The sequence below is a fragment of the Heloderma suspectum genome, chromosome 12, assembly GCF_057233095.1.
Source record: "Heloderma suspectum isolate Gila_16-S chromosome 12, 16-S_ref, whole genome shotgun sequence".
In the NCBI taxonomy this organism is placed as follows: domain Eukaryota; kingdom Metazoa; phylum Chordata; class Lepidosauria; order Squamata; family Helodermatidae; genus Heloderma; species Heloderma suspectum.
Window position 1 is genome coordinate 787,919 of NC_139469.1, and position 20,438 is coordinate 808,356.

The 20,438-nt window shown below is 64.5% G+C and overlaps 1 protein-coding gene across 14 annotated transcripts; it reads left to right on the plus strand.

Annotated features, from left to right (window-relative positions):
• The first annotated feature begins 306 nt into the window (after positions 1-306).
• On the plus strand, positions 307-20,133 carry RHBDF1 (rhomboid 5 homolog 1). Of its 14 annotated transcripts, none has more exons than XM_084817943.1 (19): positions 506-662; positions 8,761-8,888; positions 9,362-9,492; positions 11,137-11,238; positions 11,993-12,206; positions 12,620-12,826; positions 14,819-14,941; positions 15,030-15,199; positions 15,666-15,917; positions 16,027-16,138; positions 16,398-16,472; positions 16,641-16,802; positions 16,942-17,042; positions 17,521-17,584; positions 17,969-18,063; positions 18,319-18,394; positions 18,483-18,583; positions 18,792-18,945; positions 19,434-20,133. In XM_084817943.1, exons 2-19 carry the CDS (start codon positions 8,766-8,768, stop codon positions 19,851-19,853), a joined length of 2,682 nt encoding a protein of 893 aa, XP_084674069.1. In that variant the 5' UTR covers positions 506-662; positions 8,761-8,765; the 3' UTR covers positions 19,854-20,133. The 14 variants fall into 14 exon arrangements, with proteins under 14 accessions (XP_084674072.1, XP_084674069.1, XP_084674068.1 ...); XM_084817942.1 differs by having other exon boundaries at positions 533-662; positions 11,134-11,238; XM_084817946.1 differs by lacking the exon at positions 11,137-11,238 and having other exon boundaries at positions 307-662.
• The last annotated feature ends 305 nt before the right edge of the window (positions 20,134-20,438 follow it).

Sequence of the window (20,438 nt, forward strand, 5' to 3'; positions counted from 1 at the left end):
CCACTGGCCCCGCCGGCGCCCTCTCGGCCCGGCCCAGCGCTGCTGGCCTCAGAAGCACCCGGAGGGCCCGGGCCTGCCTTGCGCCCCCGGCTCCTGCTGCGGAGAAGCCCCCTCCCGCCGCCGCTGCAGGCTGCGCCCAGAGGGGCCCCGTGGCTCGGGGGCCATAGAGCGGGCCGCTGCTCCAACGCCCGCCTACGGGGAACGGCGGGTCGGCCGGAGGGGCCGCCGGCCCGGGGCGCCCGACTGCGAACTGCGCTGGCCTCCGTGGAGGAAGGCGTCCGCCCCCCGCGGCCCCGGGAGCCCTCCGGGCGAAGGCGACCAAGCGCCCAGGCGCGGCGCGGGCAACGTCTCCCTCGGCCCCGCGCCGGCCAAGCGCTCCCGGGCGCCTCAAGTCGCGGCCGGCAGCGGCGCCCCGCGCCTCGGAGGTCCGGCCGGGGGCTGCGCCAGGCCAAGGAGGCGGGAGGGCCTGTCCCGCGCCGCCGCGCCGCGCTCCCTGGCGGGCTCTTCCGACGAGGGTGCATTCCTGAGGCCTGAGTCACGCCCGGCCCGCCTTCCACGCCGGGCCGGGCCGAGGCCGGCCCCCTAGCTGAATGGCCGCCCGGCCGCCGCTCGCTCGCTCGCTCGCTCGCCGTCGGCGGCAGCAGGAAGCCGCCCCGAGCCCGGTGAGTTCGCCGCGCCGGAGGGGCTGGCGGCGGGGCGGGCCGCGGCGGGGCGGGCCGGGGGTGCCGCAGCGAGCGGCAGAGGCCGGCTCTCCGCGGGCACGACGGGCGGCGGCTCCGCGCAAAGGGAGCCCGAGGAGAGGCGGCGGGGAGGCCCCTCGAGCGCGGGCCGAGCGGCGGAGCCCCGGCCGCGGGGCCGGCCGGCCTTGGGCGGCGGCGCCAGAAGACGAGCGGCCGCCCGCGCAGCCGGGCCGGCTGGTGCCGTCGCTGCTCCGGAAGGGCCACGAGCCGCTGCTCGCGGCGGCCCGGCGGGGGGCCTGGCGCGTGGGCCGAGCCGGGCGTCGGCCCAATCCCGGGCGAGGCCTCGGAGCGCGGGCAGCTTGGGGCCAGGCGCGCAGGCCCCACGGCCCCGCCCCGCAGCGGGGGGCCGGCGAGGCCGGGGAGCGGCGCGCCCGGGCCCTGCCGCCCGCCGCCCGGCACAGCCCGTCCGAGCGGCGCGCGCGCGGGGGCCGGGCGGGGCGAGGGGCCTCCCTCCGAGCCGGGCCCGCCGCCCCGCCCGCATCGCCTGCTCGGGCATCCGCCGGGCCTCGCGGCCGCCTCTGCCGGGCGCCCCTCCAGAGGCGGGCAAAGTGAGGGCGCCCGCGCGGCGGCAGGGGCCCCTCGGCTGCCTGGAGGGAAGGGCCCCGCGCCCGGCCGCTGTGCCCCGGGCAGCCCGCCCGCTCGCCCGCCAGGCGCGTCGGCCTCCTCCGCCGGGGAGCGGCGCGCGCTGCCGCAAGGAGCGCCCGCGCCCTGCGGCCGGGTCAAGGGCCCTGCCGGCGAGGCGACGGGGCGATGCCCAGGCGCGCGCGCCGAGCCCTGCGCCTCCCTCCTCGCGCATCTCTCCGAGGTCGCGCGGCCTCGGCAGCAGAGTCGCGGCCCCTTGGCGGGTCCGGTTTGCGCCCTGACCTGGCAGGGTTTGCCGCCCTTCCTGTTCTGGGTCATCTGCGGACTCTGCGAGCGTGTTCTGTACCCCTTAGCCAGGCCGTCGGGACACACTGACAAGCCCTGGACCTCGGTTCTGCGGGATCGCGTTTGTTAACTCTTCCCAGCCCGATGCTCCACATGGTGGGGGTGCGGGTTTCCAACCTCTGCTGTATCTACGTTGAGTGATATTTTATCAAATGCCTCCTGCAAATCGAGAAAGGTCACATAGAAACCTCAGCCAAAGCTCCTTCCTGCCTGTAACGGGCAAAGGGACATGGCTGTAACAGTGAGGGCTGGACGTTTCTGGTGTGCTGGCTCCTTGGAAGGTTACTCTCCCCCCCCCCCCCCACTGCACAGCACCATTCTGGTGCAAATGGCTGGAAAAACAGGGAGTGGATGGTGGAGCCAGGGCTGGGCTGCTGTGGCCAGATCTTGCTCCAGTCATGTGGGGCCATTTGCTCCCCAGGACACGTGACCAGGTTGCCATCTCAGCAGGTTTCAAACCAGGACAGGTGAGGCTGCCTTTGCAGGCCCCTGCAGGGGCTCTGGAAAGGCCCCTGGCCATGACCAGCCTGCAGAGTTTGGAGCAGGGCTTCCAAGGGAAATCCAGCAGGTGAAGCAGGATTTCAAGGGCATAAGGAAGGTTTACCAAAATAGAGGGAGGGCTTTGGCAGGGGGAGGTGGGGGGGAGAAGTCTCATAGTGTGCGTTCTCCTCTTTGTGCAAGGGTCAGTCCCTCCCATGGTCAGTCCTTCCCATGGTGGCTGTGTCACTCTCCCTCCAGGGTCAGTGGCGGCAGCCTGTCTCTCAGCACCACTTGCTGGGATCGCAGACGGGCAGGTGCCATGGCCCTCTGGTCCTGCTTGTGGGCTTCCCGACCAGACATCTGGGTGGCCCCCGTGGGAACAGGACACTGATGGAGAGAAGCCCTGGTCTGCTCTGCTCCAGGTTGGCTCTTACCTTCCTGTTGTCCCTGCTTCTTATAGACCCGTCCCGCCCACTAAATCCCAAGTTCTGTGACAGGCTCCTCCACAGGTGGAATTGCGTAGCTGTGCTGAGGAAGCAAAGAGTGGAACCTTTGAATCCCATTTGCCAGTTTCGAGGTTGGTCTGTGAAGCCCAGAGCGCCAGAGGCTGCAGTGGCGCCGAGCTCCTCCCAGGGCACTCTGGGGGCCGAGAGGAACTGAGCTCCAAAAGGGGGATCCATTTGCGGGGTGCTGAAGAGGGGCATGGCAGTCACAGGCAGCCTCTGCCCCTACACCTTTTTTTATTCCCTAAACCTTTGGGTGATCTGAACCACATTAGCTTTGCTGTTAGCAAAGCCTCCACGCCGGGCCGTTTCTGTAGGCTGCATGATTACCGTGGTGCTGGGTGCTTAGAGCCTGCTCTGCCCCCACCCCCTGCTCAGCTCTCGCGGGGTTCCTGCAGTGGCAGCTCTCCTGCGCCCTTTTGCTGCCAGGATGAGTCTGGCTTCTCTGGCTTCCAAGAACTTTTTCTGGCTCCTCTGCCTGCTAGGAGTCTCCACACCCTTTTAGTCTTTTTCTAGTCTTTCAGGGGTGGCGGGGGTGAAGATGTGTTTGTGTTTGTCAAGATTCTTCCATTGCTGCTGTTACTTTGGCGTTCACTCTAGTTTTATTCTGTTTTAAACATGTGTTTACATTACATTTAGTTATGCTCTATTTTTTATGGCTTTACGTCTTATTTTGTGAAATGCCCAGAGCGCTTTTGCTAGTAGGGGATATAGAAATGCAATGAATGAAGACACAGTCAGTCTGCTGGGCCAGGGCCGGAGGGGAGGTGCAGAGGGACCTTCGGTGAGCAGATCTGGCCGTGGGGGTGGGTGGGGTGCCGAGCACCTTTCCCTTGCACTCTGTGGCTGCAGGTGGGCAAGCGGTCAAGGATGCCGCAGAGTCCGGCTGAGTGGCAAACAGGAAGCCCACTCGTCTCTTCCTGTTTTTGTCCCTCTGCTTGCAGTCTTCCTCTGACAGGAAAGAGCACAGACCCTCCAACAGAGGACAAAATATGTTCTGAGAGTGGAGTGGCGCTGGCCTGTGGAATAACTGGGCTGATGAGGTTGCTCCGAAGTGTCTGCATGCCCCCCCCCCAGCCCTGCAATCTCCCCTGGTGGGGCAGGCAGACGCTTGGGCCGCTGGTTTGGCCGGGCTGAGCCGGGCCCTGGGCAGATGGCCTTTCGCTGTTCTCCCGATGGTGGCCCCGCCTAAAGCCATTGAGTTGCCTCTCCAGCTCAGATGGTGCGCCACGGTCTGGCCGAGAGGAGCTCCGCAGGTCTTGTGCCAGGAGGCGGCCCACAGGGGTGCCTGGACACAGGGGTGCCTGGTGAGGGAGGGCGAGCTTTCAGCACTTGCTTCGCGTGTCTTTGAGGTACACAAGACATCTGGCGGCAGGGATAGAGAAGTGGCACCCTCCAGAGATCCCATAATCCCTGACTGGTGGCTGTGCTGGCTGGGGCAGATGGAAGCCGTAGTTCAGAGCATTTGGAGGGCGCTAGCTGGCCTGCCCCTGGCCTACAGCCTCTGTTGGAGGCAGTGGGCTGGGTGGGTGGCCAAGCTCCGTTCCCTGTCACCATCTCTGCTGGGATGGTTGCTTGGACCTCGCAGAACAGAGATTCATCTCTCTGCTTTGCCCCCCTTGAGTCCTCCTGCACACACCTCCTGAGCCAGAACGTCAGGGTGTGTGTGTTGTGGGGGAGAGGCCTCTCCCTGCACTGAGCATGGAGGGGGGGCGGCACCCTCCCCTCCCAGCTCCTGAGAACAGAGTATTTGTGCATAGTGATCAGCTGCACCAGCAAAGCGCGGTCCTCCGAGTCGAGTCCTCCGAGTCGAGTCGTCTTTCACCACCCACCTTTGTCGTCATGATGAAACTGCAGCTGGGGAGTAAAGGGGGGGCAGGTGAGGTGAGGAGATGGGGACTCCGGAGGCTCCACCTACAGCACAGGAACTGAGCTGTAAATGCTGCTCCACGTGTCCTTTGGCAGACGCTGAAGCTGGCGGCACAAGGCTGGCTCGGCTTTGCAGCCTCCCCCCGCCCCCCGCGGGCTGGAGAGTCCAGTGCCCTCGCTGGGAGCGGGTGGCTGGCGTGCCCCTGGGGAGGCAGCTCCTCTGGCCAGCCTGGTGTCTGAGCCACATCATCCAGGCTGCGCCAGGATGTCCCCTGAGAAGAGCTGAGAAGAGCAATCAGCCTGTGGGAAAACTGAACCCTGAACTGGCTTTTCTGGTTCCGGGTGACAGCGGGAGAAATGTCTCCTCTTTGGCAGCTGGCCCGCCCAGCCCTTGTGGGCAGCCACTCTGACATGGAGAGGAGGCCACGCAGGAGCCCTTTCACTCCTGGTCCACCAAATCCCCCCGCCCCGTGTCAGTTCCCTCCCTTGCTGTGGTGTTTGGCTGGCTGCAAATATGTGCCTGTGTTTGTTGATTACACTGCTGTATACTTTAGCCATCACCTGTCCTGCCCCTGGCCCTGGCTTGTGCCTCCTGTGGATTTGTTCTAGGGGATCGTGCCCCTTTGCCTTGGCCTGTGCCATAGCCCTCACTCTCAGTGCCAGCACCCAGAGCGGCAGCGGGGCGGGGGCTGTCCTTCACCCCTCCAGGCGCTGTTGTGGGCCCTTTGGCAGAAGCAGCACATAAACATCATGTGGACTCCTGTGAGTCCATCCAGCTCTGGCGGGTCCGCCCTGGAGCTGTGGCAAGTGGAACTGAACACAGGCCAGCAGGGGCATGGTTCCAAGCAGGGGCTCCCTAGATGCCTGAGCACCCCAAAGCGCTTGCCAGGAAGAGCTCCAGTTTCGCTCTGTGCATGCTTGCAGAGCACTGTGCATGCAGAGTGCCGAATGATGGAGGAAACTAGCCAAACCGCTGGTGAAAGTCCCTGTCCAGCTCCCACGCCACTGCCACCACCACACACACACTTCTAGCCAGGAAGGTGAATCTCGGAGGAGCCGGCCAGGAACTCTGGAGTGCAAGCGAGGGAGGAACGAGTCTTCCTCCTGCCTTGCTTCATTTGCAGCTGGCTTCTTTTCCCCACCAGCCAGGGGGCGGTGGGAGACAGCTAGCCAGCACACTGAGTGCTGAGAGGCGGGAAGCCCACCAAAGGGTGTGGCATGGCTCTGGGCTGTGCGTGGGGAGCAGGTCAGAGTTTGGCCCGCACGCTCCCCTCTCACAGGGCTGGATCTGCTGAAATGCCTCTGCCACTGCTGCTGTGGTGGTGGGTCCTTTGGCGCTGCTGCTGCTGCTCGTTCCTTGGCAGCTGTCGCTTCCCACTGCACGTACTTGGACCGTAAAACCCGCGTGTGCAGTTATCACACCCACGGGACCATGGATGTGGAGGTTTCCTGCACACAAACACCTTTTGCATGGGAATTTTGTGATCTGGGGAGTCGCTGGGGTCAGCTGGAGGTCAGGAAGGAAAGCTAGCCCGGGGAGGCAGAGGGGGCCCACTTGCGAGGGGGCCAAGATACAGCTGGCCAGTTTAGCTGTGGGTCTCTGAGATGGGAGCGAGGAAATGTTGGCAGGCCTTGGCATCGGCGGGGACTGGGAGAAGGAAAAAAGGAGTCCGTGGGGACCGCGCCCTGTCTTGTGCTCCTCTGGGCCAGGAAGGAGTGGCGGCAGGAGAAGCGGTGGGGGGCGGCGAAGTTCAACCTTTGTTGCTTTCACTTGGAACCTGCCATTGTGGGACATCCCGAGGGGGTCACTGGCATGGGCAGGGGTGGAGTGAGTGGCTAAGAATGGGGCCTTTGGTCGCAGGGCAATAGCCAAAAGTCGGGAGTCTGCACAAGTTCTGATACTGGAATCTTGGCACGTGGACCTGTGGCAAACAGCCGTGGTAGAGGAACTGACATACCAACAGAAAGTAGCGAACGGAAAAGTCCAAATACCAGATTTTCACACGATATGGTATGTTTTTTATTTTATATACAATCCCAAGACATCCACAGCAACCTTTGTCAAAGCCTTACCAGATTATGGGAAGCAGACTAAGTACAGTGGGGTATGATGAAGAACCCAGCAGCCTGTGGATTCCACCAATCGTTTTATCTGTGCGCCAAGGGTGGGAATGCTCTGTGCCCTCGGTCGATAATGACATTTGCATTCGGTTTTTGATGGTTTGACTTTGCGTTTGGAAAATTAATTTAGAAGTTCTTCTTTCTTTCTTAAGGAAGAAAGAGAATGACGCCTTTGGGGAGCAGAAGGGATGGAAGGGACGCTCACTGCTGGGGCACGTGCCTCGTCGCCTTCTGCTCAGCAGTCCCAGCCCCTCAGCTGGGGGGCAGCGTGGGAATGGGGGTCCCGAGGGCAGCCCTGAAGGCAGTGTCCTGGGCAGGGGAGCGGGTGAGAGAGGGGGAGAGAGGCAGTGTGGCCGCCGCCCCGCCCCCCCCGGTGGAGGGCTGCTCCTTTGTGCCAGGAGGAGAAGCCGGCATCAGCCTTGTCCTTCCAGCCATGTGGGGGATCTCTCTCGCCGCACCCACAGCAGAGGCTGAGCACCAGCCGCAGGGGCCCAGGGGCCCAGCCTGGGAAGGGCCTTGGCCGCGGCTGCTGGGCTGGTGTTCCTCCCCACGTCCGGAGGGCAGTCCCTTGGCTGGTGGCTCCCCTGCCCTGGCGCATGCTGCAGGACGAGCAGGAGGGCTCCTCGCTGGCCTTTCTGCTCCTTGGCGCCGTTCCATCCGCCTGTGGGTCCGGCCAGCCCACCAGCCACTTCCTCTCACTTCTGCATGCTGGTGCTTGGATGGGTTCTCCCTCCCCAAGGAGGCATCGACTCCCCTTGTGCCAAAACCCTGACCGGGAGGAGGTGGCAGCTTCAGATCTCCTCCTCAGTGGGGGCCACGCAGCAGGCACCGCGCTGCCAGGACTTTGCTGTGGCCTGGGGGCTTCCCTGCCCCCACTGGGCTCTTCAGCGCTTTGGCCTCTGGAACTTCCCAGCCTCGGGTGGGAGGCTCCCGCAAACTCCGCTTGCATTGCCTGGGCTCTGGCAGGGAGGGCCCCTTTGGCTTGGGGACAGAGGACGGTGCCTGCAGCTGGTCTCCGTGTGATGGTGAGGGAAGGCCGGGAGAGGGGAGGGCTGAGCAACTGCCCTTCCCCGCCCATCCCGGGGGGATCTCACTGCCCTCTGTGGCCTCTTGCTTGGATTCAGCGCCCTTTGGGGGTTCCGGGCAGAGGGGGGGCTCCTAATGCTACCAGGCAGAAAGCCACCTGCGGCTCTTGCAGTTTTTCATCCTTGATGGATTTTTGGTGGTAAGAAAAAGGATGGAAGAAGTGCTGGGAAAATGTGGGAGGGTTCTGAGTGGGGGGTAAAATTCCATGAAAGAGGCCGGGGTGGGGGGGATAAAGCCTGGAAGCACCGACGCCATCTGGGCTGTGCTTCGCCTCATGCGCATCCCATCTGAAAGGGTGTCCTGGGACGGTCGGCCCGCCTCCCTGTCCCGTAGGGGCCTCCTCGTGGGATGGACACTCATGACCAGCTCTGCATCCGGTTTGTGAACTGCCTGGTCAGTCGGGGGTGCCCAGAGTGGTGGGCGGGGCTTGGCCATGGCCCGCCTTGCTAGCGCCCGTGGCCTGGCTCCGAGGGACAACCCACCCTGACGAAGGAGGTGCTCTGCAGTGGGCAGCTTCCGTGTGCTCCGGGGGTCGCATGGGGCTCTGTCGGGAAGCATCCTGGGCACTGGAGAGCGGCTGCCCACCGCAGGCGAGGGGCGCTGCCAGCCTGCCCAGGGCCTCCTCTCCCTCGCAGCTTGGCTCCCCCGGTGCTGTGTCCCCGCAGGGTGCGTGGAGGTGCCACTGTCTCGGATCGAGGCCAGCCGGCTGAGCTGCAGCCTCCACAGTCTTGACCAGGAGGGGATGCAGCTCAGTGGCAGAGCTTTGCCTGCAGACGGTCCCCAGGTCGATCCGTGGCAGTGCCTCCCGGGAGGGCTAGGAAGGGACCCTGCCTGAAACCCTGCACAGCTGCTGCTGCCCGTTCGGGTTGCCGATGCTGGGGTAGGTGGACTCGGCAGAAGGCAGCTGTGCTGGCGGTTCCTCTCTGGCTGTACGCCGTTCCCAGCATCCCTGGCTGAGGGGCGGAGCAGCCAGGACATGCTCTTGCAGTCCTTCTGCAGCCTCCCTCTCACCAGCCCTCCTTCCTGCCCCCCAGGAAAGATGTCTGAGGTGCGCCGTGACAGCACCAGCAGTTTGCAGCGGAAGAAGCCCCCGTGGCTGAAGCTGGACATCCCTGCTCCAGGGCCCATGGCAGTGACTGAGGAGCCGGCCCCCGTGGCACAGGTGCCAGACCGGCCGGCGGGGGCGGGGGGCTCGGCCTGGATGCCTTGGGGCCAGGCAGCCTCGCGTCCCTTGGCTGTCCAGTCCCCCCCTTGGAGCCAGCTCACTGGCCCAGGGAGATCTGGGGCCCCGCCCTGGCGCTCTGGATAAAAGAAAGTGGGCGAGCGGCATGCATCCAGGTGGAGCCTGTGTGTTGCATGCCGGAGGTGCCAGCTGCGATCCCAGGCAGCACCTCCACGTCGGGCTAGGAAAGGATCTGGCCAAAACCCGTCGCTGCCAAAATGGGCTAGATGCTCCCGGGCTCTGCCTCTGCCTGGGGCAGCTCCCGGTTTTCCCAGTGTTTTGCAAGGACCCGGCAAGGAGGCGCGGAAGGTCCGCGCCCTCGGAGGGATGGGCCAATCCCCTGGGGCAGGCCCTCGTGCCTGCTGGGCTCCCCTTCCCGCAGGGCTCTGACCTGCCCCCGGTTCCCTCGGCAGCCCGCGAAGCGCCAGGCCTTCCTCCGGAGCGTCAGCATGCCCGCCGACAGCGCCCGCTTCCCTTCCCCACATGACGAGGGGCGGCGGCCGGTCCTCCAGCGACAGACGTCCATCACCCAGACCATCCGGAGGTACAGCACGGCACGGCCCCGCCCCGCGGCACGGCCAGACCCAGCGTGCCTGGCCCCGCTCGCCCAGCAGAGGTGGCGCGGCGCCAGGGAAGAGGTGCTCGCCCGGCTCCGTGGGGTGCGATCGGGCTCGCCTGCAGCGCCAGCCACGCCGTGGGGCCTCGGCTTGGCGCCCCTCGTGCTCCTTGGCACCTGGGAGGGCTCTGCCAGGAGCCGCTTGCCCACCCAGGCCGCCATGGTGCCTTCGCCTCTTCCGGAGTGTGGCTGCAGCGGAGGTGCGGGGGCTTTGGGTTCAGGGCAGCAGAAGAGGCACCTCTCCTCGCAAGGGCCGAGAGCCTGCGGGACACGGGCAGAGGCGCCGTTTGACCCTGCGCTTCTCCAGGCCTGTCGCTGCTCTGGCTGGCTTGGGGCGTCCTACGGAGTGTCTCCCGCCCCGCCCCGCCCGGCTGCTCCCTGGCTTCAGGCAGCGTTTGTAGGGCTCTGTGGTCCTGCCCCACGAACCTGCTGTGCTGTGAGTGCCCGAGCAAAGCGCTCGAAGGCGGAGAGAGCAGGGGGTTGGAGGCCGCAGAGTCCTACTCCTGCACCTTTTGTCCGCCTCACCAGCAGAGTCGGGGCCCTGCAGCCCTCTCCCCCCCCCCGCCTCCAAGAGAGGAGGACGCATTGCTCCTCGCTCTGGAAGGCAGAGTGGAGGAGCGAAAGGCCTCGGGGCACGCGTGTGTGGGGAAGGTGGAGCGTCTGCTGCCCGGCAGAGCATGTCCGCGACCCCTCCAGAGGGAAGAGCCGTGCACGGGAAGTGCCCCGCAGGGCCTGCCCTGCACCCCACACCGTCAGCTCCTGCTCTGGGCCAGGACCCTTGCAGACCTGAGACCGGCCCTCCCCCAGCAGCTCTGCTCCTCAGCCTGCCCTGCCCTCAAGAGGGCCGTGACTGGCCGCTGCGTGATGCCTCCTTGCTTGGCCTCCTGCCTGGTTTGGAGCCGCCCAAGGGAGGCAGCGAGACTTTGTGGTGTGGGAGAGTGCGCAGGGAGGCCTTTTTCTCCCACTCGTAATACTAGAGCCCAGGGGGGTCCTCCCAGGAAGCCAAACGGCGGGACATTCGGGGCAGGCCTAAGGCCAGACTTCTTCACACAGTGCAGAGTCAGACTGCGGAACTCGCTGCCACCAGATGTGGCGATGGCTGCCAATTTGGATGGCTTTAAAAGGGGATGGGAGCCATTCCTGGAGAAGGCTGTCAATGGCTACTCGTCCTGATGGCTGTATGCCAGCTACCTCCAGTGTCAGAGGCAGTCTGCCTAGGTGCACCAGTTGCTGGGGAACGTGGGCAGGAGGGTGCTGTTGCGCTCCTGTCCTGCTTGCGGGTTCCCGGTCGACAGCTGGTTGGCCAGTGTGGGAACCGAATGCTGGACTGGATGGACCCTTGGTCTGACCCAGCGTCCGCGCTCTTACGTTCTTATGAGACTGGCATGGCGCCCCTCGGTGTGTGCCACACCTCACAGCCAGGGGCTTCCATCCCACCCAGCTCAGGCCCAGCTGGAGAAGGGGGCTTCGGCATGGCAGTGAGGGAGCTGGTGGGGAGTCCCCACTGTGGCTGCAGGCCGCCCCCCGCCCCGCCCCGCCCCGCCCGGCTCAGCTCTCTCTCCTTTGCAGCAGGCAGGTGCGTTTTGAGCGGACTCAGACCCTGCCCATCGAGGGGCGCCAGGTGGGCAGGAGGCCCCCGAGAAAGCGCCAGTCACTGCCCAGAACTCTCTTCAGGTACCGCGGTGCTGGTGTGATGCCCCGCCCTGCGCCACTGCCCGTGCATGTGTGTGGAGTGCATGCGGCTCCTGGGGGCGGAGCCAGCTCCGCCGGCCCACCCCCCCCTCGCCCAGAAGAGGCGGGAGCCTGCACCGCCGCCAGCTCCACAGAGGGCCGCCCGCCCCCTCCGGAGCCCACGAAGGAGCAGCGGTGGCACGCAGCTCAGTCTGGGGCGGGGGCACAGGCGGGGGGCGCAGCCTGGGCAGCGGCCACAGCAGTTTGCACGTCCAGCTAGCAAGCGCCGTGCAGCGTTGCGGCTGCTGCCCATGACAAACGCGCTCGCTGCGCTGGCCCAAACGCCCACACCGTCGCTGAAACCTGCCCAGCCACGCGGAGGCTCCCCACTGCCCCTGGGCACGGCCCCCTGCATCTCCCAGTGCTGTGAATAACCCCTACTAATGAGGAGTCCCCCAGAATGCTCCCGTCACGGGCGCCACTAACGAGGAGCGGCACAGCTAACCCCCCACTCACCCCGGGCATCCTGCTGGGCCAGGCGCCTGGGCAGCCGTCTTGGGGCTGTTGCTATGGATACTGCCCCCCCCGTGGAGCAGGGCCCGAGCCCCTGCGTGGCCAGGCCACCGGGCCAGGGCTGCCACAGCCCTGGTCTGGGAAGCGTGAGGCCCCGGAGGACTCAGGCGGAGCGGCGGTGGACAGCAGGCGCCTCTGCTCGGCTCTCGGCATGGGCTCCCCCCACTGCGCTTGCTCTCCCCAGGGGCACAGCCGACTGGTTTGGCGTCAGCAAGGAGAGCGACGCCACGCAGAAATGGCAGCGGAAGAGCCTGCGCCACTGCAGCCTGCGCTACGGGAAGCTGAAGCCTCAGGCCATGCGCGAGATGGACCTCCCAAGCCAGGACAACATCTCGCTGGCCAGCACAGAGACGCCGCCCCCGCTTTACGTGCCCCCAGGCCAGCTGGGCATGCAGAAGGTCAGTCGGGGTGCCGTGGCCGGGCTCTGGGTGGCGGGCAGAACAGCAGCGCCCTCCTCTCCAGCCTGCTCAGGCATGAGAAAACATGGGAGGGGGGCTGGGGAGGGGCCCCTGTGTGTTGGCGGGGTCATTCCCACAAGCCTGAGGGGCCCGCTTGACCCCTGGCCTTAAAACAGGAGCATACCGGGCAGCTGAGCAACAGGGAGGGGGCGCGTGGTCACCTCCCCAGTCCTTGCCTGGAGGAGGGGAGAGGCTTTTTGGACCAGCAGCCCTCCTCTCTGTGTGGCCACGTGTGCCCGGGATGCCCGGGGCCTCCGGGGCGCAGGTCCTGCAGCGTTTGTGCCAAGGCTCCTGAGTCCAGGAGGCCCCCAGGCACCCCACGAGAGCCTGACCCAGGCCTCTCCTGACGGCAGATCGTTGACCCCTTGGCCCGTGGCCGGGCCTTCCGCATGGCTGAGGACAGCGACGGCTGCAGCGCACCTCACACGCCGGTCACGCCGGGGGCCGCCTCGCTGTGCTCCTTCGCCAGCTCCCGGTCAGGCTTCGGCCGCTGGCCCCAGCGGCGGAAAAGGGAGTCGGTGGCCAAGATGAGCTTCCGGGCCGCAGCAGCACTGGTGAAGGTACAGGGGATCTCTGGTTTGACCGGCTGCTTGCGTGGGGGCCTGGCTGAGGCTTCAGGGGCTTCCAGGAGGAGGCAGCGCAAAGTGGTGAGGGAGGGGTGGCCTCCGTGTGGATGTGCCCTGGCTGTGCCGCCTGCCCCGTGGGCTCAGGTTCTCCATGGAGAAAGGGCCCTTCTTGCCCAGGGGTAAGGAGCTTTCCCCTGTCTGAGGGCAAAGGCTGCTCTCGCCATCCCCGGGAGGGTGTTCCTTGGCTTTGCAGCTGCAGCGGGGGCAACTTGTGGCCCTCCGGATGCTTTGGCTTGCCAACGCCATCTTGCCTCACCACTGGCGATGCTGGCTGGGGCCGATGGGGGCTGTAGGCCAAAGCACCTGGAGGGCCATGCGTGCCCTCCCCCCGCTCTACCCCTGACGGTAGCAACTCTCTGGGGGTTTAGCCAGGGGCTTTTCAGACGTGCCAGGAATTGAACCTGGGCTGTTCTGCGTGCAAAGCAGAGGTCCCCCCCTCCCCCCCCGGAGCTGCAGCTCTTCCCTAACCAAAAGCTGTGTGTGGGTCTGCCACTGAAAATGGTTTGGGAGCTTCAGCTGATCAGAATATAGCCATCTGGATATTGGTGGGGCCGGCGGCCAGCTCACCAGACACAGCTGCTGCACCAGCTGCACTGGTTGCTAGTGCGTTTCTGAGCTCTAAGCCCAATTTACAGTGCTGGTTTTAACCTTTAACACCCTAAATGATTTGGGGCCAAGTTACGTGAAGGACCGCCTTCTCCCATGCCAGCCCGCCAGCACTCTGAGGCCGTCAACAGAGGCCGTTCTCACCTGCCCACCACCGAGGGCGGTTAGGCTGGTAAGTAGAAGGGAGGGGGCCTTCTCAGTGCTGGCCCCGCATCCCTTTGGAATAAACTTCCATCGGGAGCTCATCGGGCCCCTTCTTGGCAGGTCCTCAGGAAAGCTTTGAAGACTCATGTGTTTTCACTGGCCTTTCCTTAAGTCAGTGTTCTTGGTTCTTATTGGAAAGCTTAGCTTTCAATGGTTTTAATTGGCAGTGTCTGTTTTTGTGGATATTATTCTTATTAATTCCATTTCTACACTGCCCCATAGCTGAAGCTTTCTGGGTGGTTTACAAAAGTAGAAACACTAAAAATACAATATACAAAATTTTAAAACATAAAAAACACATGGACCGTCCATATACACAGAGAGAATGTAGATCTAAAAACAACTTTGAGCGATTGAAACCTGTTTTTATGGATTTTTTATTGTGCCCACTTTTTGTGGTTTTTATCTTGTATGCCACCTTGAGATGGTTCCACCCTTAAAGGCAGCTTAGAAATAATTTTAGATGGATAGAAAAGCGAGAAGAAGAAAATAATTCCAATAATCTAAACCAGTTACAATGAAATTCAGAAGCAGTACGTGCAGTGGAATCCATGAAAAAGAACAAGATTCCCACAAAGCCTGCTGAAATAAGATAGTATTTGCAGCTCATCTGAAAGCGATGGGCAGCCATGAGGCCAGCTGTGTCTCTCTTGGAAGCCGTTCCAAACTCTGGGCACCACAACCAAAAAGCCCCTGTCTCGTGTGTCCACCCACAATCCATGTGACCAGGGAAACTGACTCGGAGAAGCGAGAAGCAATTCTTGACAGCTCCAGGCTGTATAATTATATGGCTTTCCGGGGCAAAGCCAGCACGTGGAATTGAGCTGAGAAACCAGCTGGTATCCAGTGATGCTGGTGAAGGGTTGGTGTGGGATGATCCAGTCTCCCAGCTGTAGATGAAACCTGGGCAGCCGCATCCTGGAGCAGCGGAAGCGACTCGAGCGAGACTGGCATTTGCAGGCGCACCCTGCTGCTCTGCGGCTTTCGCGCCTCCCTTTCCACACCTTGCGCTGTGCTTGTGCCCTCCCGCTTTCGGCCTTGGCGCCTCGAGCGCTGCTGCACTCTCCTTGCTCAGGCTGCTCCCAGGCTCAGCCTGGCATTTCTCCTCCCCGGCAGGGCCGCTCCGCGAGAGATGGCACCTTGCGGAGGGCGCGGCAGCGCAGCTTCACTCCGGCCAGTTTCCTGGAGGAAGACACAGCAGATTTCCCCGACGAGCTGGACACCTCCTTCTTTGCTCGGGTGAGGGGGCTGGGGCAAGAGCAGGAGGGGGCACTGGCGGCCGGCCCTTCTTGGCAGCCCACTGACGAGCCTCCCGTTCCTTGCCCAGGAAGGAGTCCTGCTGCACGAGGAACTCTCAACGTGCCCCGATGAGGTCTTTGAGTCCCCCTCGGAAGCTGCCCTCAAGGAAGCAGAAGCCAAGGCCCAGCAGCAGCCTCAGCCGGTCCTCACCGGGGGGGCCTTGGACCGGAGCGAGCTGGAGAGGAGCCACCTGATGCTGTGAGTCCAGCAGGCCCCCATGCCCAGCATGCTCCGCGCTGGAGGGCTTCCGTCCCCCCACCAGTGGCCATGCTGGGGAATGGGCGGGAGACCCAGAGGGGCCTGGCGCCCCTCTGCAGGGGCTGGGGGGAGGCCGGCTGCCCTCCGATGTGTGTCCTCGGGACCCAGCTGGCCAGCGTGGCTGCACCCCTCCGCGTGTGCGGCGGCACAGCAGGCTGCCTTGGAAGCAGGCTTCTGCCCAGCCAGGCCTGCCCAGGCCCCTCTGGCTCAGCGTTGCGCGCACTGGCCGGCACCCAGCTCCCCTACATGGAGGGCTGGCCGGGGATCAAGCAGGAGGCCTTCTGCATGCAGAGCGGGGTGGCGCCCCCGAGCCACAGCCCCTCGGGTTCTGGGTGGTCCTCCTGCCCATGAGTGGGGGGCCCGGCGCAGTGGTCTCACCTCGCCGCCCGCCCCCACTGTGTTGCAGCCCCCTGGAGCGTGGCTGGCGAAAGCAGAAGGAGGGGGCTGCGGTGCAGCCCAAGGTGCGCCTGCGGCAGGAGGTGGTGAGCCTGGGCTTGCCACGGCGCGGCCAGCGTATCACGGTGCCGGTGCGCAAGCTGTTTTCCAAGGAGAAGCGTCCCTACGGCTTGGGCATTGTGGGCCGGCTGACCAACCGGACGTACCGCAAGCGCATCGACAGCTTCGTGAAGCAGCAGATCGAGGACATGGACGACCACCGGTGCGTGCCCTGGGGAGGGCCGGGCCCGGCGGGGCAGGTGCACCCGGGCGTGAGAGCAGCATAGCCGGCCTGACACCGTGCTCCGGGCTCCTCCCTCTCCTCCTTGCAGGCCCTTTTTCACGTACTGGGTCACCTTCGTGCATTCGCTCATCACCATCTTGGCGGTGTCGATCTACGGCATCGCTCCCGTGGGGTTTTCACAGCATGAGACGGTGGATTCGGTGAGTTGGAGGAAGCGTGGCCATTGGCGAGCCACGGGCTGCAGCGACCTCGGCTCAGGAGTCTCTTTGCCCACCCCAGTCCACTTCCGGGCCTGAGCAGGTCCCCAAGCGCTGCAGCGCTTCTTCCCTTCCTGGAGGGCGGCAGCATGCCAGGCCTGGGTCTCCCCTCACTTGCCTGGCTGGTAAACTGGGGGGGTCTGTTGGGCCCCTCTGCGCACCCTCCTGCCACCCGCCCATGGAGCCATGACTCTTTCTGCAGGTCCTGAGAAACCGCGGGGTGTATGAGAACGTGAAATACGTCCAGCAGGAGAACTTCTGGATCGGGCCCAGCTCGGTGAGTGCCTGTGCCAGACTGTGCCCAGCCATGACACGGGGAATGCTGGCAGGTTGGTTTTGTGGCAGCCCCCGGCCCTGGGAGGCCCTCGTGCATGTGCTCACGGCCTCGGCAGTGGCAAGAGCAGTGGGGCTGAGGCTGCTGTGGCCGCCGTCTCCTCTTTCCCAGGAGGCCCTGATCCACCTGGGTGCAAAGTTTGCCCCTTGCATGCGGCAGGACCAGCAGGTGCACAGCTTCGTCAGCGCTGCCCGAGAGAAGGAGAAGCACTCGGCCTGCTGCGTGCGCAATGACAGGTCGGGCTGCGTGCAGACGGCGGAAGAGGAGTGCTCCGTGAGTCCTGCTGGGCCCCTCCTAGGGGTCTCACTGCGTGGACGCCCCCAGCCTGGCCTCTGCCCCTAGGCAGAGGGGCCCTTGCCCTGGCCACGGGGGCCCCCCTGCTTGTGCCCACTTGTGCTCCTGTCCTTTGCAGTCCACGCTGGCCGTGTGGGTGAAATGGCCGCGTCACCCCAGCGCCCCCCTGCTGGCAGGAGACAAGCGGCAGTTCGGCTCAGTGTGCCACCAAGACCCCAGGTAGGTGCTGGGGGGCCAGAGGCTGGCTTTGCCTTCGCGCTGTGCCCTGCGCAGAAGGCACAGGGCTGCTCGTCCCCCTTGGGGGCGGCCTGCGCTGCTGAGCACTTGGCTGTGGGTGGTGCGTGGCTTTGCCCACCGGCGGGAGAGGTGTGTCAGAAGCTGCCTTTGACTTGAGTCAGATCCCTCGCCCCCCATGCAGCCTGGCACCGCTAACCCCGGCTGGCAGCAGCAGCTCTCCAGGCTTTTAGGCAGGATCCTTTCCCAGCCCAAGCTGGGGAGACACCTGGGGATCCGACCTGGGGCCTACTGCAAGCAGACCCAGGCTCTGCCACCGAGCCACGTGACAGGGTTCTGGACACTGCAGTGGCCTGCTCCTGGCCGCCCAGCCGACGGCCAGGCCAGCCCGCCTCTTGGCTGTGGCCGTGGCCCTTTGGGCATGCTGTTCTCGCAGAGCGTTGCTGGGCTCTTTCCCCTGCAGGGTGTGTGAGCAGCCAGCCTCCACAGACCCCCACGAGTGGCCTGATGATATCACCAAGTGGCCTGTAAGTTCGCAAAGGGTGGTGGGAGGAGGCCAAGGTACGGGTGGGGGAAGCGCTGCCACCCTCACGCCAGCGGGGAAAATTGCCGACATGCTCGCCGCAGGCAGAGCCTGGGGAGCCGCCTCCTTGCAGACCACGCCGGGTGTCCGTTTGGCTCAGCGTGCCCGCTCCAACAGTGCCCGCTCCAGCAGGGAGAAGCCGCACGCCTCGCAGCTCCTTCCAGGCAGGACGCACGGCCGTTGCCCTGGGCCCCGTGCCCGCCGAGGGGTGGCTCCGCCGCTGTGCTTGGCCCCTCCCTGCAGGCTGGGGGACAGAGGGCCCCGGCCAAAAGGGGGCGCTCCTCCCGTGCTGCAGAGGGACTGCTCCCCTCCGCCTCTTGCTTTCCAGATCTGCACCAAAAACAGCGCAGGGAACTACACCAACCACCTGCACATGGACTGCATGATCACGGGCCGCCCCTGCTGTGTCGGGACCAAGGGGAGGTAGGGAGGCCGCTGGCCGGCCAGGCAGCAGCACCTGCTCTGTGCTGGGGGGCTGGGCAGGACCCCCTCCCCGCTCCTGGGGGGGCAGAATCCGCCTTCTCCGGCCCTTTGGGCACTCCAATACCCGCTTCTCAGTTGGGCCCGGCAGACCCCTTTCCATGCCGCCAGCCAGGCCCCGCTCTTCTTGACGCGGAAGGAGGCCCCCAGGCCGGCCTAGTGCCCCCCTTTAACGTCCCGCTCTCTGGTGTCCCCCAGGTGTGAGATCACCTCGCGGGAGTACTGCAGCTTCATGCATGGCTACTTCCACGAGGAGGCCACCCTCTGCTCCCAGGTACCTGCCCTCCACCTTGCTCACTGCTGCAGGCTCCTTGCTGGGCCGAGGCCCGCCAGCGCTGAGTGCCAGTGCTCTGCCTTGCCAGGTACACTGCATGGACGACGTCTGCGGCCTGCTCCCCTTCCTCAACCCCGAGGTCCCAGATCAGGTGTACCGCCTGTGGCTGTCCCTCTTCCTCCACGCAGGGTAAGGCTGGCCCAGGCCACGAGCAGAGGGGAGGGCAGCAGGGGCTGTCGCAGGGGGGCTTCCCCTTTTAATTCCCACCCTGCCCCCAAGGGTCATGGGTTGTGGGCCGCGCCTGCGGGGCCAGCCCTAGGGAGCCAGGCCCACCCTACAGAGCTGTGGGTGTGGGCACCGGGCCTTTGGTCACCATGGCTTCTCTCTGGCTGGGCAGGATCCTGCACTGCCTGGTCTCAGTGTGCTTCCAGATGACCATCTTGCGTGACCTGGAGAAGCTGGCCGGCTGGCACCGCATCTCCATCATCTACTTGCTGAGCGGCGTCACAGGCAACCTGGCCAGTGCCATTTTCCTGCCTTACCGGGCCGAGGTGGGTCTTGCAAGCAGCCCTCCAGAACGGAGCCCTTTCCCAGGGGCTGGCCTAGTGTTTGGAGCTGCCGCAAGGCCGTCCCTGCCTTGCGGCAGCCCTGCAGACGAGAGAACCACGGTTCAGGAGCAGAGCCCACGCAGTGCTTGCTGAAGGTCCCAGGTTCAGGGAGGGCTAGGGAGGGGCCCCGCCTGACCCCTGGAAGAGCCACAGACGGGGCCAAGCCAGGGTGCCCCTTTGGCAGATCTGGGCTCCTGCTGGCCTGCGCAGCGCCTGGCTGAAGGTGGCCCCCGCAAGTGACACCTGCGCCTGTGCTGGGAGGGGCCAGCCGCGGAGCAGCTCGGCAGCCACAGGGCCAGCTGTCTGCCTCACAAGACGCACTTTGCGAGCTGGGAGGGGGCGCAGCCTCGAGGGAGCCAAATGCAGAGCGGCGGGGGGGCCTGCTGGTGCTACAGAGGCCTGACAGGCGCATCCTCCCGCTTCTGCTCCAGGTGGGCCCAGCAGGGTCCCAGTTTGGCATCCTGGCCTGCCTCTTTGTGGAGCTCTTTCAGAGCTGGCAGATCCTGGCCCGGCCCTGGAGGGCCTTCTTCAAGCTGCTGGCTGTGGTGCTCTTCCTCTTCGCCTTCGGCCTCCTGCCCTGGATAGACAACTTTGCCCACATCTGTGGCTTCGTCAGCGGCCTCTTCCTGTCCTTCGCCTTCCTGCCCTACATCAGCTTTGGCCGGCTCGACCTGTACCGGAAGCGGTGCCAGATCATTGTTTTCCAGCTCGTGTTTGCCGGGCTCCTGTCTGGACTGGTGATCCTGTTCTACTTCTACCCCATCCGCTGCGCGTGGTGCGAATTCCTCACCTGCCTGCCCTTCACAGACAAGTTCTGTGAGAAATACGACCTGGACGCCCAGCTCCACTGAGCTGCGAGGGCTGCGCGCGCCAGCTGCCCTCGGCAAGGACCTCCCAGCCTCCCGTTAATTTAAATCCCTGCTTGCGCCCGGGCTGCCTTATCTCGGAGACCAGAACTGTTGCTGCAAACAGACGGTCTCTCTGTGCCTTGTTCAATTTTACTGAACCTTTTCTGCTGCCATGTTTTATTATGCTAGTTTCAAAATGGCTTTTTTAACGAGATTTGTTATTTGTTGCCCAGGTGGCGATTAAACACAGGGGTAGCGTTTTAGCTACATTTCCAAAACCTCTCGGGCATTTCTGACTCTGCTGCTGACAACAGGCCCTGTATCGGGGCTGCTGCGCCTCCTTCAGACACCGCTGGAAAGAGCAACGTCTGACCTCAGAAAACCTTGCTAAGGACTACGGGTGGCTTGGCTTTGGGGCCCTGGGGGAGAAGGGTACAATGGCTGCATTGTGCTGGGGTGTGGGGAGCGACCACAGGCCCGCGGCCTGTGTGGAGGGGGCAAGTGCAGCAGAATGGAACCCATGGCCCAAGGAAGCTGGGGTTTCACTCTGGGCTAGAACACCTCCAGGCACCTATATTCCCAAAATCC

Excerpts from the sequence above, each read along its gene's own strand:
- RHBDF1 (XM_084817940.1), top strand. The coding sequence starts at position 8,703 with ATGCTCTTGCAGTCCTTCTGCAGCCTCCCTCTCACCAGCCCTCCTTCC. Across the intron at positions 15,200-15,665 it reads GAGAGGAGCCACCTGATGCT|CCCCCTGGAGCGTGGCTGGC; the intron begins GTGAGTCCAGCA and ends ACTGTGTTGCAG. Across the intron at positions 18,064-18,318 it reads TGTGTCGGGACCAAGGGGAG|GTGTGAGATCACCTCGCGGG; the intron begins GTAGGGAGGCCG and ends GGTGTCCCCCAG.